This window comes from Podarcis erhardii (assembly GCF_964252035.2).
Source record: "Podarcis erhardii genome assembly, chromosome: 14".
Classification (NCBI taxonomy): domain Eukaryota; kingdom Metazoa; phylum Chordata; class Lepidosauria; order Squamata; family Lacertidae; genus Podarcis; species Podarcis erhardii.
In genome coordinates this window covers 27,443,943-27,458,736 of record NC_138503.1, presented here as the reverse complement: position 1 = coordinate 27,458,736, position 14,794 = coordinate 27,443,943, and the positions used below count along the sequence as shown (strand labels likewise).

At 41.5% G+C, this 14,794-nt stretch overlaps 2 protein-coding genes across 4 annotated transcripts in view; one reads left to right on the top strand and one right to left on the bottom strand.

Moving 5' to 3' along the window:
- Positions 1-1,530: 1,530 nt before the first annotated feature.
- Positions 1,531-7,237, top strand: CALML4 (calmodulin like 4). The gene is made up of 5 exons (XM_081839379.1): positions 1,531-1,641; positions 1,772-1,802; positions 3,182-3,322; positions 4,248-4,436; positions 5,456-7,237. Exons 1-5 carry the CDS (start codon positions 1,639-1,641, stop codon positions 5,551-5,553), a joined length of 462 nt encoding a protein of 153 aa, XP_081695505.1. The 5' UTR covers positions 1,531-1,638; the 3' UTR covers positions 5,554-7,237.
- Positions 6,284-14,794, bottom strand: part of PIAS1 (protein inhibitor of activated STAT 1) — a 54,227-nt gene continuing 45,716 nt past the window's right edge. For all 3 annotated transcript variants that reach the window (XM_081838953.1, XM_081838955.1, XM_081838954.1), the window contains exons 11-14: positions 14,583-14,757; positions 13,043-13,185; positions 12,414-12,451; positions 6,284-11,181 (exon numbers count right to left, since the gene is read on the bottom strand). In XM_081838953.1, coding sequence (XP_081695079.1) covers positions 10,885-11,181; positions 12,414-12,451; positions 13,043-13,185; positions 14,583-14,757 — 653 coding nt within the window. In that variant the 3' untranslated portion in view covers positions 6,284-10,884. The remainder of the gene's footprint in view (positions 11,182-12,413; positions 12,452-13,042; positions 13,186-14,582; positions 14,758-14,794) is intronic.

The window sequence follows — 14,794 nt, the reverse complement described above, 5'->3', positions numbered from 1 at the left end:
GGGGAGGGGAGGGAGTAGCCGGTTAGGATGGGAGGCAGAGGCGCCAATGGTGATGTAGAGGCCTCCAGTGCAGCTGCACCAACAGCAGCTTGTGCATCATCACAGCAAACAGCAAAGGGTGAATGACAGGACGTGTCCCAAGGTGAAAGACTTATGGGGAAAGATTTATAATGAGTTGAAAAAAATGTTGAAAAATACATTTATTAAAAAACCAGAGGCCTTTCTACTTGGAATAATAGGATTGGAACTGCCTAAAAAAGATGTTAGATTGTTTTTGTATGCCATTATAGCGGCAAGATTACTACTAGCTAAAAATTGGAAATCTCAAGTACTACCAACAGTAGAAGAATGGCAGATGAAGATGTTAGACTTTTTGGAGCTGGCCGACCTGACTGGGAGAATCCACAGTCAGAAAGAAGAGGAATATCAAGAAGACTGGAAGAAATTTAAAGACTATTTAGCCAAACATTGTAATATAAAACAACAGAAGTCACTTGAAAGTATCAAAATGGCTTAGGATTAGAGTATGAATGTATTGTAAAACATTGTGGATTTAGGAAATGTTGAAAAGAAAGGAAGATAGTTATTTGAAGGAGCTAATTTTATTAGAAAGAGGATATTGGAAAACTGTTACAAGGTGATTCAATGAAATTCAGATAGGGGGGGATTTGAGGAAGTCAGTTAACAATGATAATGAAATTGGGTCCTTGAGTAATATTGGTTCATATTTTTGACTTTTTTTTCTTTTTTTTTTTAGTAATGTAATGTCTTTTTCTTTGTGTGTTATATTTGTTATAAATTTGGAAAATCAATTAAAAAAATTAAAAAAGGGTGAATGACAGCACCCCGCAAGGCCCGAGCAGGTGGCTGCCTACCGTCTCTGAGCGCATAAAGCTGGGAAAAGGTAGGAGGGGCAATTCAACACCCACACACACACCCAACTTTGGTTGAAGCCTGTGTGGAGAGAATTCGCTAGGTGTCACGAGGAGTGGCCAAGAGAAAGGGTACTGCGTTCTGGCACATTCCAGAAGAAAAAAGCACGATTTGGGGGACCAAATTTTTAAAGTGAGGTCTAAGCATCCGTGGGAATCTCTTGCCCTGCTTTCTTCTGCTGGAAGATTCATCCATGCTAACTGCTAGTGGTTGAGTGACCTCCGTGTGTCCTCCTGAAACAATCGCATTAAGCATTAGCAAATGGGCACTAGTGGGCATTTAAACACAGCATGAGGTGTCTTGAAATCTTTTTGGGATTACCAAGCCTTTGAGGCGCTCTGTCATTTGGGGGATTCCAGGGTGGTAATTGCTGCTTTTAGTATGGTGGCATTTTCTAACAACTGTCACCCTTTTTTGTTTGTTTAAAAACACCTATGGAGAGGTGAAAAACAGCTTCTAGTAAATCGACATTTCCATGGCCTACTTACTGTCTGTTTAGTAGCTGCTGAAATCCAACACACAGCATGTCCTGTATCCATGACAGCAAAGAGTATTTATTACACCTGCTGTTTCTTGCTACTCGTCGGCACAGGTGGACTTTAGACTTCGACCATACTAAGTCAGACGCGGAAGGCAAAGAGACTAGCAAGCTGGCAGGCAAAAGGAGTGGCACACCCCACTGAAAAGGACAATTAATACCCAACAATGGTGAATGAAGGGGGACAGAATCTAGCTTGTCTATGTGTGTTGGAGATGACTGGGACGGTGATGTTTCTTGCTTTGCAGATTACAGTTTAATTTATCAAACTTTCCCTTTTGTTCCTTTTGTGTGTTGCAGGCAAAATTCCTGTCCCAAGATCAGATCAATGGTATGTACCTTTTAACAAAACACTCTTTGCAACTAATTAAATGTTCTTACCTTCTTCTTGTGTGTGTCCTGCTCTGCCTTGGAAGAACGCCAAAGCAGATTTTTAGGAATTCCTTCCAACAAGTTTCTCGTTGAAGCACTGAGGAAGGTCATTTTTAAGTCTTTAAAATATTGGGGAAGTGAGTGCCCACATCTTCACTAGGTATCATGGCACCAAGGATGCCACCATTTAATGCAGGGTTTCCCAAACTTGAGTATCCAGCTGTTTTTGGACTGCTTTTCATAATCCCTGACCACTGGTCCTGCTAGCTAGGGATTATGTGAGTTGCAGTCCAAAACCAGCTGGAGACCCAAGTTTGGGAAACACTAGTTTAATGTCTTTTGCAGTTCTTTATAGACGGCTTGTCTATTGATGCATCTGAAGGCAGCCCTGTATAGGGAAGTTTTTTAATGTCTGGTGTTTTACTGTGGTTTTATAATTTGTTGGAAGCTAACCTGAGTGGCTGGGGCAACCCAGTCAGATAGATGACATATAAATAATTACTACTACTACCTTAGAAACAGATAATAAAAGAAATAACTTCAGCTACCAAGAACCGCTGCTTGTTCTCAGCCACAAAGTCCTTGTTGATGTGAAGTTAAGCACAGCTTTACAGTGGTTCCTCTGCTTTTCAAAGGAAGAGTTGCTGTTTTACATTGAAATGGGTTAGCATTATATTACTGTTTTCCTGCCGTTTTGTCCAGTTGTTTTCCAAGTGTTGCTCATGCAGTGGTTATAGTAAAGATAAAGGGACCCCTGACCATTAGGTCCAGTTGTGGCCGACTCTGGGGTTGCAGCGCTCATCTCGCTTTATTGGCCGAGGGAGCCGGTGTACAGCTTCCGGGTCATGTGGCCAGCATGACTAAGCCGCTTCTGGCGAACCAGAGCAGCACACGGAAACACTGTTTACCTTCCTGCCGGAGCGGTACCTATTTATCTACTTGCACTTTGACGTGCTTTCGAACTGCTAGGTTGGCAGGAGCAGGGACCGAGCAAGGGGAGCTCACCCCGTCGTGGGGATTCGAACCGCCAACCTTCTGATCAGCAAGTCCTAGGCGCCACCCACGTCCCAATGCAGTGGCTATAGTAATCTGAAAAGAAATAAAAATGAAATGATAGAGAGGGACTTGCACTATTCCTAGAAGGTAGCTAGCTAGCTTCCATCATCTCTCTTTAGCACTGGCGTGCCCCTCTGGGGCCTCAGTAAGCATAGATAATGGCCAGGGGTGATTATGGGAGTTGCAGTCCAGAAACATCTGGAGGGTCAAAGGTTACACACACCTTCTTTAGGATGTGTCAGTGAAACTGGGTTTCTTCCTCTCCTCCTTTTGCCTGACTAGAGTTCAAAGAATGTTTTTCTCTCTACGATAAGAAGCATAAAGGCAAGATCAATGCCAGTGATCTCATCACTGTTATGCGCTGTCTGGGGAGCAGCCCCACCCCCGGAGAAGTGGCCAGGCACCTTCAGCTGCAGAAAGTTGGTAAGTAAAGGGTAGGCATAGTCAGCGCTTTAATAAACACTCTCTAGTAAAGGCAAGCTGTACAAATTACATAGATCCCACCCCAAAATTCCTGGTCAGGTGATTCTTTCCAAGGGTTAGAGAGCTAGTGTGTTTTAATGCTTAAAGCAAGGTTAGCCAAGGTGATTCTCTCCTGCTGTTTTGGAGTCAAATAATCATAGAATTTTAAAGTTGGAAGGGAGCTAAAGAGTTGTCTAGTCCAACCTCCTGCAATGCAGGAATCACAGCTCAATAATCCCTGACAGATGGGCATCCAAACTCTTCCAGTAGAGTCCACCACCTTCTGAGGGAGTCCATTCTACTGTCCAACCACTCAGACAGTTCTTCCTAATGTTTAGTCAGAATCTCCTTTCTTGTCATTCGAATACCTACCCTCTGAAGCAGCAGAAAATAAGCTTGCTCCCTCTTTTACGTGACAGCCCTTCAGATATTGGAAGATGGCTATCATGTCTCCTCTCAGTCTCCCCCTTTACCAGGCTAAACATCCCCAACTCCCTCCATGGTTCCTCACAAGGCTTGGTTTCCCCACCACTGCCTGTTCAAACCCTATTAGCATGTATGTGAAATTCGGGGGGGAAAGTTTCCAATGTGCATCACTTTACACTTCTTTACTTTGAATTACATTCAACATTTTAATGCCCAGTTTGGAGAGGTCCTTTGGGAGCTCCTTTTTTCTCCTTACATCTGTGAACCACTTGGTGTCATTAGCAAACTTGCCCAGTTCACTGGCCATCCCTAAGTCTAGATAGTTTACGAACAAATTGAAAATCTCAGGTCCGGATGCTGATGAGCCATGATGGGACTGCTTAATCCCCTCCATGGGGCCTGTTAGGCACAAGAAACCACCAATTCAAGCAGACTACCCAATCTTTCTTCTGGTTTCCAGACAGGACTGGAGAAATGGATTTTTCAACTTTCCTGACCATCATGTACAGGCAAATGCAGCAAGAAGATCCCAAGAATGAAATCCTCTTGGCCCTGTTGATGGCAGACAGGAAGAAGACGGGATTCATTTCAGTGGCAGAGCTGAGGGCCAAGTTGATGAATCTAGGAGAGAAACTGTCTAAGGAGGAAGGTAAAAAGTTCTTAGTGGAGAGATTCTCTCTTGGCTGGCATGCATTTCTGACGTGTCCCCTCAATCTTAATTTTGCCTCCAGCGAACAGGTTTTTTTAACAATATTATATTGATCAGGAGTAATAGGTAAAGGGTATGCTTACTATGTGAAGCAGAAACTCTCCAACCATTTCCAGGTTATCTACCATCAGCCAGATGTTTCGTTGGACTACAACTTACATCAGCCCCTGACAGGAGTTGCAGTCCAAAGTATCTGGAGGACACCAGGTTGCAGAAGGCTGCTTCACAGAGTCTGACTTGAGAGTCGGTGTGGTATAGTGGTTAGAGTGTCAGAGTAGGACCTCGAAGACCAGAGTTCAACTCCCCAGTGAAGCTCACTAGATGACCCTGGGCCAGTCACTGCCTCTCAACCTAACCAACTTTACAGGGTTCCTGGGATTGAGAACCATGAACTGCTTGAGCTGCTTGGAGGGAAAAAGTGGGATATAAATGCAATACATAATAGCAACAAGAACTGGTTATATTTAAAAGCATTTCCTTTCTATTGACATAGGCTTTTCTGAAACATCTCCAGTCCCCAGTTTGGTTAATTACTAAACTAATCCCATATTTAGATTGCTCTCTCAGACCCCTTTGCTTTCCCATTTTCAAAATGGTACTTCTCTTAAGGAAGTTACCTAAATTAGCAGTGGCACTGGCTCCCACACTTTTCTTGAGAAAACTGGGTTGACAGCACCAATGTAAATATATGGAGCACCAGAGAGACAGGCGGGTGAGTGGAATAGACACAAGTTGTCAATTTCTGAGACCAACAGGATTGGGAAGGAAAGCTGTTGGACTTGTGCCTTTGCACAATGTAACCCACCTATTCCTTGAAATGGGAAAACTCCTTGGACCCACTGTAACATAGTTTACACTTGTTTCACACACACATGTGAAAAATAAAAAAGGTAGACAATAATCTAGATATAATGCACAACTAAACTGACATGCCACAATTACTGTGCAATTGTTTACAGTGGACAACCTCCTGAAGGAAGCCAAAGTGGGCCATAATGGAATAGTCAGGTATGAAGACCTGGTCCAATCCATTACTCTCCCTGTTGCCAACTACTGAATCATTGGAAACAGAAGGGCAACCGTCATCCTTGTGGCTTGCAGTGCTCCTTCAGGTGCTTGATGGAACTGGGATCTCTCCCACTTACTTGCCTTAAATGCTTTGTCTTTTGGAATCCTCAAATTTATATAGTAAAGATCCTATTTTTCCCAGGCCCAAATTGTTGGTTCAAACAAACCAGTGGAACTGGGCTTGTATAAAATGGACCACCTATTTCACTTCAATTTCAGTGTTTAAAAACAAGGTGCCTAGGAATTTGGGTTATTTTTTCAGTCCTGTGTTGGTGGGCCAAGAATTTTAAGGTAGCGTACAGGAAGAACTTGCAGATTATGTACTATTATTATTCAGCAGGGTTGTGTCTCCTGACCTTGGCAGGAGATGTGTGGTTATTTTCCCTGTATTGAAAAAGCCCATTCAAATCTTGTTTCAAAACAAGGTGGGCTTTAAAAACCAAACAGCACAGAAGGTGCTGAGCAGCCACCACCCACGCAATCAGTGGCTACCACTCTTGTCTCTGTGGGGCATGATCTACCAAGCCAGAAGACAGCCCCCAAGTTGAGCAGGTCTGATTTAAGAGTACTTCCAAAACCCACTGGCAGAAATTGAGACACAGTAGAGTCCAGTTGTGTCACATTTGTGCTGGTTACCTATAGGACTTCTCAACAGACATGCACACCTCCCTAATAGCTTTCCTGCAGATGTAAATTTACAGTGTGCAAATTCAGCAACATTTATTCCAGAAGAGACAACGTAATAATGCTTTTTATTACATCTAAAGATGTTTTACATAAACAGGTAACATTCAGTAGGGTAAACCATTTTTTTCCAATGCATGTAATAAATATTTTCACTTGATACTTTTATACAAACTGACATTGGTCTACTATACATTTTATTTAAAAGCCACTTTTAAAACTTGTTTGGCATGCTGTATGGAAAACTAAGAGAAAGTTAAGGCAATGAATCACAGATCTGAGTTTATGGAATTAATAACTTTTTAAAAGTTTCTGCTTATTTACATATTGTTTTCCCTTTTGTTAATTAGAGCAACAAACAGCAGCACAAGCCGGGGGCCTCTGGCAGGTTCTCTCTCAATAAAAATCTAAGCTCTCATTGAAAGGAAAATAATAAAAACAAAGCAAGACATAATGTATTGTGAAAAAGAAAACACCCTGAAATGTTTAATGCAATGAAAAAGATTAACCACATTAAAAAAAAACAAGGACTAGCTACAAGTTCGGTGGAAGGTTTCTAAAAGTGCCTTCTTCCAGGGGAGTATGGTATATGTTTGATAGGGATAAGAAAATCAGGGAATGCAGTAATGAAAATATTGCAAGACTTTGCAACAAACTGCTAGTTAAGTCTTAGCAAGGTTTAATTTGGTTTTGCTTTTAGGTAAAAACAACAACAAACTCTGCATCGAGTAATGCCCACAGAAGTGATTCAGAATCACTCTACCCCTGCTATTATACAAGGATCTTGCATCTGTGTATACTTGTGTAGACACACACTCACTCACTCACTCCCCCAAAATTTTTGTACAAAGTGAGACACACATCCAAGCAGCACACATCCCTCTACTTCTCTTTTGGAAAAACAAGGACAAAAAAAAGGGAGCCAACAAGTTATGAAATGCAAGAAGTACACTTTCCATATTCAAATTTAACAGGATTTGTGTGTTAACTAAAAAACACCCCTTAACTCCATGTTACTAAAAAAAAAATCTCTGCAATTCTTAAAAATTAGTATTTTAAAGAAACTGACAGACTGCAGGTAACGCCAAAATGGAACCTTTCCCCAATTAACTATTATTGTTGGCTAAAAAAAAACACAAAAAACTTAAAACACACACATACTGGCCAGGAAATAGCTTTTCAAAAGAGGTTCCCGGAATTAAATACATCAAAAATCCCCTCCCCGGCCCAAAACCCAAGTTAAGGGAGGCGAGGAAACACTATTCAGTTTGAATTGGGAAGATTCATTGTTTTTACTTAGTATGAAGGACAGGAGGAGCAGGAAAAGACATATAAACAATGGTTTGCTACCTTAAATTTTCAAGCACTCTCCATATTAAACATTGACTGACGTTTTTTGTGTGTGCCTTGTCTCATTTGTAATGCTTTTAAATTTCTCATTCCAAACTGCAAGTGCAATGCCCACCCCTTACTGCCCACCGTGGTGAGAAGTGTCATTTACCTTATCAGAGAGAGAGAAACATGGAAACCCGTGGGTTCAATGTAGCAGGTACCTTTTAATTTCACAAGTAACTGGACTTAAAAAACCTGAACCAGTCCTAGAAGATTTCTAGTCTTACACAGTTCTAGATCTTTATCGAGCACCCACAGGCTAAGAAAGAGGATGGGCAAAATCCTCCCCCGCCCCAAAACACCATTCAGTCAAGTCACACTGAAGATAATTGCACTCTCAGGCAGTTCCCGTTTACTGTAAAGCACAATATTACTTCCAGCATTCAAACACACCAAACAACACTGAAAGCAGAGTACGGCGTTCCTTGAAGCCTGACAAATTGTTGGAAAGTCTCCTCAAATTCTGACTCGACAGTTGTTTTGTCAGATGTAGAAAAATCTCGACAGACATGCAGATAAAAACCATTTGAGTTGCAGTAGATACATTTGGTGAGGGGGGGGGGGAGCCTTGTGTAGATGCTGTAGCCAAGTGCACACTTATATATGCTTGCATTGCATGACAATAAATGGGTCATAAATACACTCAATTGCAGCCCATCATCTGCATGCACTTGACTGTACCACATATTCCAGGTAACAATATAGGAAGATGCCTCATACTGAGTCAGACTATTGGTCCATATAGCTCAATATTGTCAACACTGACTGGTAGCAGCTCTCCAGGGTCCCAGGCAGGGGACCTTCCCAGCTCTACATGGAGTTGGCGGAGACTGAAGCTGGAGCCATCTGCATTCAAAGCAAGCTACAAGACCCACATCTTACAATGTATTTAGCAGGTGGTACCCAGACTCACGTTTAAGTGCCTGATAAAAAGCATTCACCTTAAGCTAAGAAGCAGAGCATCAGCTACAGGGTTTCATCAGAACACTTGTCAATTTTGACTCCTGCAACTACACTGTGACCAGACTTTCCAAAGTTAGCAAATCTCTTATTGTTTCAGTGTTTGGGATCCTTCCAATTGCAACAAAATGGGACCACATTTTATATTAAGTTAAGCCAGTTTCATTATACTTTTAAAAAAAGAAATCAGTTTCTGATGCCTCCAAGCTAGATTGAACTTAGAAAGGATTCCTCTTTTGTGTTCCTTTTATTTAGATTTTACTGACATTTAATAAATTATAAACTAGTCAAAGGAAACATTTCAGCCAGACAGTAATGGAATTCACATGCATGAAACAGACACACTGAGACACACACACAGAGAGATCTATAAATACATATATACACACACATATACATATGAACAAACATTTTAAAAATTCAAGTCAGCTTTTAAAATGGCGAAGGGGACATTTGAAAACCCACTTAGAACATTTATACTGTCTCTCAATTAGTTGAAAAGAAATGATTGTTTCCTATTAAAAAGTGGTGGCTTGATATCAATGCAAAGTTTATCTTAAAAACAATTTTGAAAACAAAGCTGGGGGGACAAGATACTAACTTCTGCAGCTATGGTTTAAAGAAATCGCTAACATGGTCTTTGATAAAGTATAGCAAAAAAGAAAAAACTACAACCAACCTTGCTACCTCCCTCCTTCCTATCCATTCCTGATTTGTTGTAAACCTAGATTTTTAAAAGCTAGCTATAAAGTATTTTCACAGCAGAGAACAGATCTGCACTCCAATGAGGGCTCTGGGATACATCAACATGGCTGCTTGGCCCTCCCCTTCTTTCTCCCATGTACTATGAACAGTTTCCCTTTCTCTCTGTTTACATGTTCTGTCATTTAGTAAAAAAGGAAGAGTTTAAATAATCCCCAAGTTACTCTTTCCTAATTAATCATACAGGTTTCAAGGTAGTTGTGGGGGGTGGGAGAGAGAGAGACCCACAAACACTAAAGGGGAATTAAATATAGTTTCACATGCTCAGTCAGAAGAAGCCAAAATCATTCAATAATTATTTTGAAGCCAATAAGCAGGTAGGGGGTGGATCACCCTCAAGATTTTAACAAATTTTGGTAAATTTGAAGGAAAGGGGGAAAGACTTTGAACTTAAAAAAAGAGTTGTGTGGGGTTAGGCCACTAATATAGCCCAATCTGATGCAGGTTTGTTCTGAAGCACAAGTGCGTAGGATTGGAGCCTATAGTTCAAATATGCTTGCAGAAAGGACTCTGCGTGCTATTTGTTATTATCTGCTGCAAAATACATCTTTTTCAAATGATATCATCTCATTTAAGTCCTGATAGCACAGTACGATGTAGGAGTTTCACGAAAGAGATTTTTAAAGTCCCGGGGAAGGGAGTTTGAGTGTTAGGCCAATGTCGAATGACCTCAAGAAAGCAAGTCTTTAACACAGAACATTTAACATACAAGAAAGGATCACCGATGCCTTTATGGCAGCAGGATTTTAAGAAGCCATTTTGCCTCATGCAAAAGCGGAGAGACCTTCCAATGGTAATGCTTCAACATGCAGGAGTGTGGGTATTTTTTTCCCCATGAGGAGAACTGATGAACACACAAACAGAACAATATGGTGTCTGGTGAAGGAACAAGGAAGGTTCCGAACAGAAGTTCGGAACCAGAAGAAAGAGCTGAAAGAACATTCCAAGAAGCCACACAACCAGTTTAGCAGGCAGAGAATGCTGTGGAATTGACATAAATTACAAAGAAAGAGAGAGGGCCTGATCCACTGGCACAAGACTAATTCATTTCAATGGTGCTTGTGCAGGAAAATATTCCCAGAGGATTGTGCCCTAAGGAGGAAAACCATTCCCTCCAGTTATTGTGGGTGCCATCTGTCTTCCCTGGAACTAGAAGCCTCCCAGAACTTTTCAAAGCTTCAATCACTCCATTACTTTTCCATTAATATCACTGTGAAGAAACAAAGTGATGCAGTTAAAAATCAAAGCCTTAAAACAAACGAATACTCAAGACAGAAAGGTTGGTGTAAAATCTTCTGTATCCAAAAATCTAGGTTGGGAGCTTTTGTCATTTTTTTTACCAGTCAAACCATATTTTGTTTATATACAAAAGTACAACTGAAAATATAGTTTTGTTCTCTGTACATATCTTAATATTTTTTCCCTACAAAAAGGAAAAGCTCGTCTGCATTTCTAAACAAAATAAGATAAAACAAAACCCCAGATCTCTCCTCTAGCTAGTCCAGTGAAAACTCAACAAGATTCAGTCCAAGGAAATGATATCCGGCATGACGCCAAAGAGAGAGGCTGGGTCTGTGTTACTTCTGTTGGCCACGGGGTGGCCATGGGTCTCTCGCAGGCTGTTGGAGGACACCAGGCTGCTGTTGCTGCCGCTGTTGCTGCCGTTAGTGGCTGGAAGGGTGGCACTCCCTCCTGCGTTCAACTGATCCAGGAACATCTGAGACGAAGCATAGGGGAAAAACCGGGAGTGCAAAAGTTCTGGGTCATCTGAAGCAGACACGGCGGCGGCTGCAGCGGCCAGAAGAGAAGTGCTATAATGCTGGAGATGTGAAGGAGGAAAAAGGGCAGCTGTGAGGCACTGGAGAGCAGGTTTTAATAAACGGTACTCATGCATATTTTTGCTACTACTCCACTGTTTTTATTTCACGCCCTTCACCATAAGGGTGGGTTGCAGCAATATGCTCACACAAGTAAAAAAAGCAAAACCAGCACAGTATAGATAAGACAAAAGAAGTGGATTCACAAGGGTTAAAAGGCCAGGGGGCTACAGGCCAATGAAGAGGGGATTCCAAGTACTTATGGGCAGCTCAGTTTCTTTCCAGAACTGCCACTGTTACAGGTTACAGGTGCCATGTAATAATATCTGCTTCACACTTGTAAGAAACCTGTATTTTAATATAAGAAGCACCTACACTTTGGAACTCACTGCCGACTGACATCAGGGCCGGTGCCCTCACTGTATTCTTTTTGACACCCACTAAAAACATTTTTGTTTTGGCAAGCCTACTCAGACATGTAGGATGTTGGTGCATCTTTTAAACTGGTTTCTGATTGTTGCCGATTTTGTTTTATTTTTGAACGTTTTAAACTGCTTTTACTGATTTTACTATTGTAAACCGCTTTGATACAATTTATACACTCAAGCTGTGTATAATTTTTTTGAAATAATAAAATAATAAATAAAAGGGTCATCGAAACTCCTGCATGCAGATCACAGGCATGTTGGATTTGTTGGGTGCAGTAACTGGACACAGAACCGAGTGCCCCAAGAATACTGGTTTTCTGCAGTCATGCTCTAGGAAAAAGGTCAGGCTCAAGGTTTCACTGAGAGGATTACTGAAATCAGAGGAGGCAGTATAATGGGGAGGAAGTGAGACCTTGACTGTGGGGAGAAGCCCCACTTCCTATTTACTGGACTTTACTGGCAAAATGCACGCAGAGTCCTTTAGCATTTCCTCAAGGAAGAAAAAGACCTGAATGCTTTTTAAAAAACAAGTTAAATGTTCAGTTTTAAGCAATACTTTTGCAGTGCAATCCCAGTTGTGCAGGCTTGCTCCCCTCAGTGATGGAAATAAATGCTAGAATAATGTATTCTGGCAAAGATATTCTAGCACATCAAAAATAATTTATAATACTGCCTGGTGGTTTCAGCCACTTGACATTTTCAATTTGGGATACTGTATTAAGAAGAAATTCTCCCTATATTAGATCAAAACTACTCCCCTTTGTGACTGTTCTAGAATCGTTTCCTGCCTCCCATTAGCAGCTTACCTGATTGTCTCCTGGTAAGAATGAGAAGAAGTCCAGTCCTATGAAAAAGGCAAAATGAAACAGGTTCATTTTCTCAAAACACACACCCCAAAATCAAACAGCTTTAAGCAGAATATAGCACAGATCCTAATCACTCTTGCTTAGCCTCCAGCCTTCCTCAAACAGTGCTTCTCTTAAACTAACCTACGCAAAATTATGTCAGGAAAAAGAAAAATATGTTAAGTATGTTGATTTTTTTGCTACAAACCTTTGGTTGACAGGCCTTGTGAAGCCATGAAAAGGGGCCAAACCTTGTATGGCCCATGCTCTGCACACCTTAGATTGCAGGCTCAACCCCCAACACCATCAGTTTAAAAGGACATTAGTAGCAAGGTTGTGAAAGGCTCCATCACTCAAGGCAAATACCTCACACTCAGTAATGTGGTGGCTGCTTCTCTACTACTAATTACAGTACCTAATTCAGTTTATATTCCACCCAAAGAAGCCCGGGGCAGCAAACATATCAATAATATGAAATATGTTTAAAATCCTTCTGAAAACAATTGAAACATTCTTAAACAGTTAAAATATCCAAACAGTAATTTCAGGTATTACTATTACCTATGATGTTTGTCCTGTCAGAAACCTACCTTGGAGGTCATAAGGCATGGGTGTCATATGGAACGGGTGCCTGTAGTCTTGTATAAGTGAGGTGTTGATGTAGCTTGTGTCAACAGCCGGAAGGCTCGGGGTTCTTGAAACAGGAGAGACTTGATGTGGCATACTTGAAATGCTAAGAAGCAGAAGCAGAAGCCTGAGTTTAGAAAATGGGGCCTGCAGACTCCTCCTGCAGTATCCCAAACAGACAGAACCTGGGGTTCAGAGTTGGGCATTTGTGGTCTTTCCTAAAAGACAGCACCTTTCACTTCATGCTTTCTGACAAATGTTTGATGCAGCTAGATTTTGCATATATATTACTGCCACAAATAATCCTGAGGTTCTCTTGCAGGGTCCTTTTCACCCTGCCTTTTGCTTTTGCACCTCCTGCTTGCCATCTTTATCCCCACAATTCAGAACCTAATAACATAAGAAGGGCCTGCTGGATCAGGCCAATGGCTCACCTTGTCCAACATCCTGTTGATGTATGCAACCCTCATGAATAATTTCTGCAGCACAGGCCTCTGCCAAACATTAACCGCATGGAGGGGAGAACCTAAGAGCTCTTTCATGTGCTTCTGTTTCCAGAACTGGGGCTAGTGAAGGATTTGGTCACCTGGGGGCAATTTTTATTCACCAGAAAGGGACAGGTGAGCAAGCAATGGCAAGCTCTTATGCACAGCTCAGAAATGAAATACTTGAAGATATCTGAGAGCACCTCTGAAGGCTTGGGGTTCAAATCTCACTTGGTTTTATACTCCCAGCCTCCTTTAAGTATTCTGGCAACTGGAAATGGGCATTGTAATTTCAGCAAGGTAAGGGTAGAGGCAGGGAGTGAACTAGTTCAGACTTCCTGTTTATGGAAACTCAAGACAAAAAGTCACACATAACAGAAACCACCCCCCTCCCTCATGCAACTTAGCCATAAAAGACTCTGTACAGTTAGTTCATCATTAAAGGCAATTTTTTGAAGTAGGGTATTTCTATGCTTCCCAAAACAAAATATATTCTTATATTAAATACACTCATGCCAATACCCTGCTGTATTTTGATTAGCTAATCACCTTGGTTACAATGTCAGAGGTGTCATCTAGCTTCCACAATTGCCCCAATACTTGTTATAGGTCCAGAAACTGTACTGCCTCAGGGAAATTCTCAATTATTATTTGTTGTAAAAATGCATTGGATACAGTCTTTTTGCCAGAACCGGTAACAACTTTCTTTCTTATGGGAAAAAGAAGCAACAGAAGGGCCACATTTGCCATTAAAATGCCACTGACTGCATTCCATGTTAGTCATAATCAGAACACGCCTATTGAAATTAATGGATCTGACTGACCGAGGTCCATTAATTTCAGAGAGTCTTCTCGGAACATAACTTCAGCTGAATACAATCCAATGCTTTTAAGTTGAAAGGTTTTGATGGCTTACAAGTTCCATGAAATGAAACAGTGAGCTCTGCCTACACAGCATCACATCAAGGGCTCTGAGCTGCAGCCCACCACTTCCCAAGGCAGCTAAGTGTCTCCTCACCTCTTATTGTTAATGGGTGATGCAGGAGACAGGGAAGGGCAGTTCCTCTTGGCTGATGGCTCCTCCTCTTCTTCATCCGATGAGCTGTCAATGGTTAAGTCAATCACCTCAACTTTCTTATTTTTGCTTGACTGATGAGAGGACACTTGATGATCCACAGAAGAACTTAAGCAACCTAGAAAGAGACCAGTCCAGTGCTGAAGTCCCAACTG